This window comes from Pteropus alecto, unplaced genomic scaffold, assembly GCF_000325575.1.
Source record: "Pteropus alecto unplaced genomic scaffold, ASM32557v1 scaffold59, whole genome shotgun sequence".
Lineage (NCBI taxonomy): Eukaryota > Metazoa > Chordata > Mammalia > Chiroptera > Pteropodidae > Pteropus > Pteropus alecto.
Window position 1 is genome coordinate 3,808,975 of NW_006443292.1, and position 377 is coordinate 3,809,351.

General features: G+C 69.0%; 1 protein-coding gene across 1 annotated transcript in view; it reads left to right on the forward strand.

Moving 5' to 3' along the window:
- The window catches only part of SYNM (synemin), a 22,435-nt gene that overhangs the window by 18,461 nt on the left and 3,597 nt on the right, over positions 1–377 (forward strand). The window contains exon 5 of the mRNA XM_025041233.1: positions 7–377. This exon is cut by the window's right edge and continues 1,453 nt beyond it. Coding sequence (XP_024897001.1) covers positions 7–377 — 371 coding nt within the window. The remainder of the gene's footprint in view (positions 1–6) is intronic.

The following is a 377-nucleotide window of genomic DNA, read 5'->3' on the forward strand; positions in this document are numbered from 1 at the left end:
GGCGCCCCGCCGCCCTTCGCCGCCACCGCCCGGCGGGAAATCGCCGATGAGAAAACCGCCCAGAGTCCCCCCAGCTTCACAACCTCCCCTCCCGTCCCTGGGCTCTTGAGAAACACTGAAGTTCAAGCGCACACGTTGCCCGGTCGACCAAGAAGTGGAGGCACGAAGGACGCCCGCGCTGGCGTGGCCGGAGAGTCCACGCTCGGCGGGGACACTTGGGCGCATGAGAGGACCGCCATGTGGGGGGAGAAGATGTTCGATTCCAAGGAGAAGGCGTCGGAGGAGAGGAACCTGCGCTGGGAGGCGCTGACCAAGCTGGACAAGGAGGCGCGGGAGCGCGGGCGCCAGCAGGACGGGGTGGCGGCGGACGGCGAGGG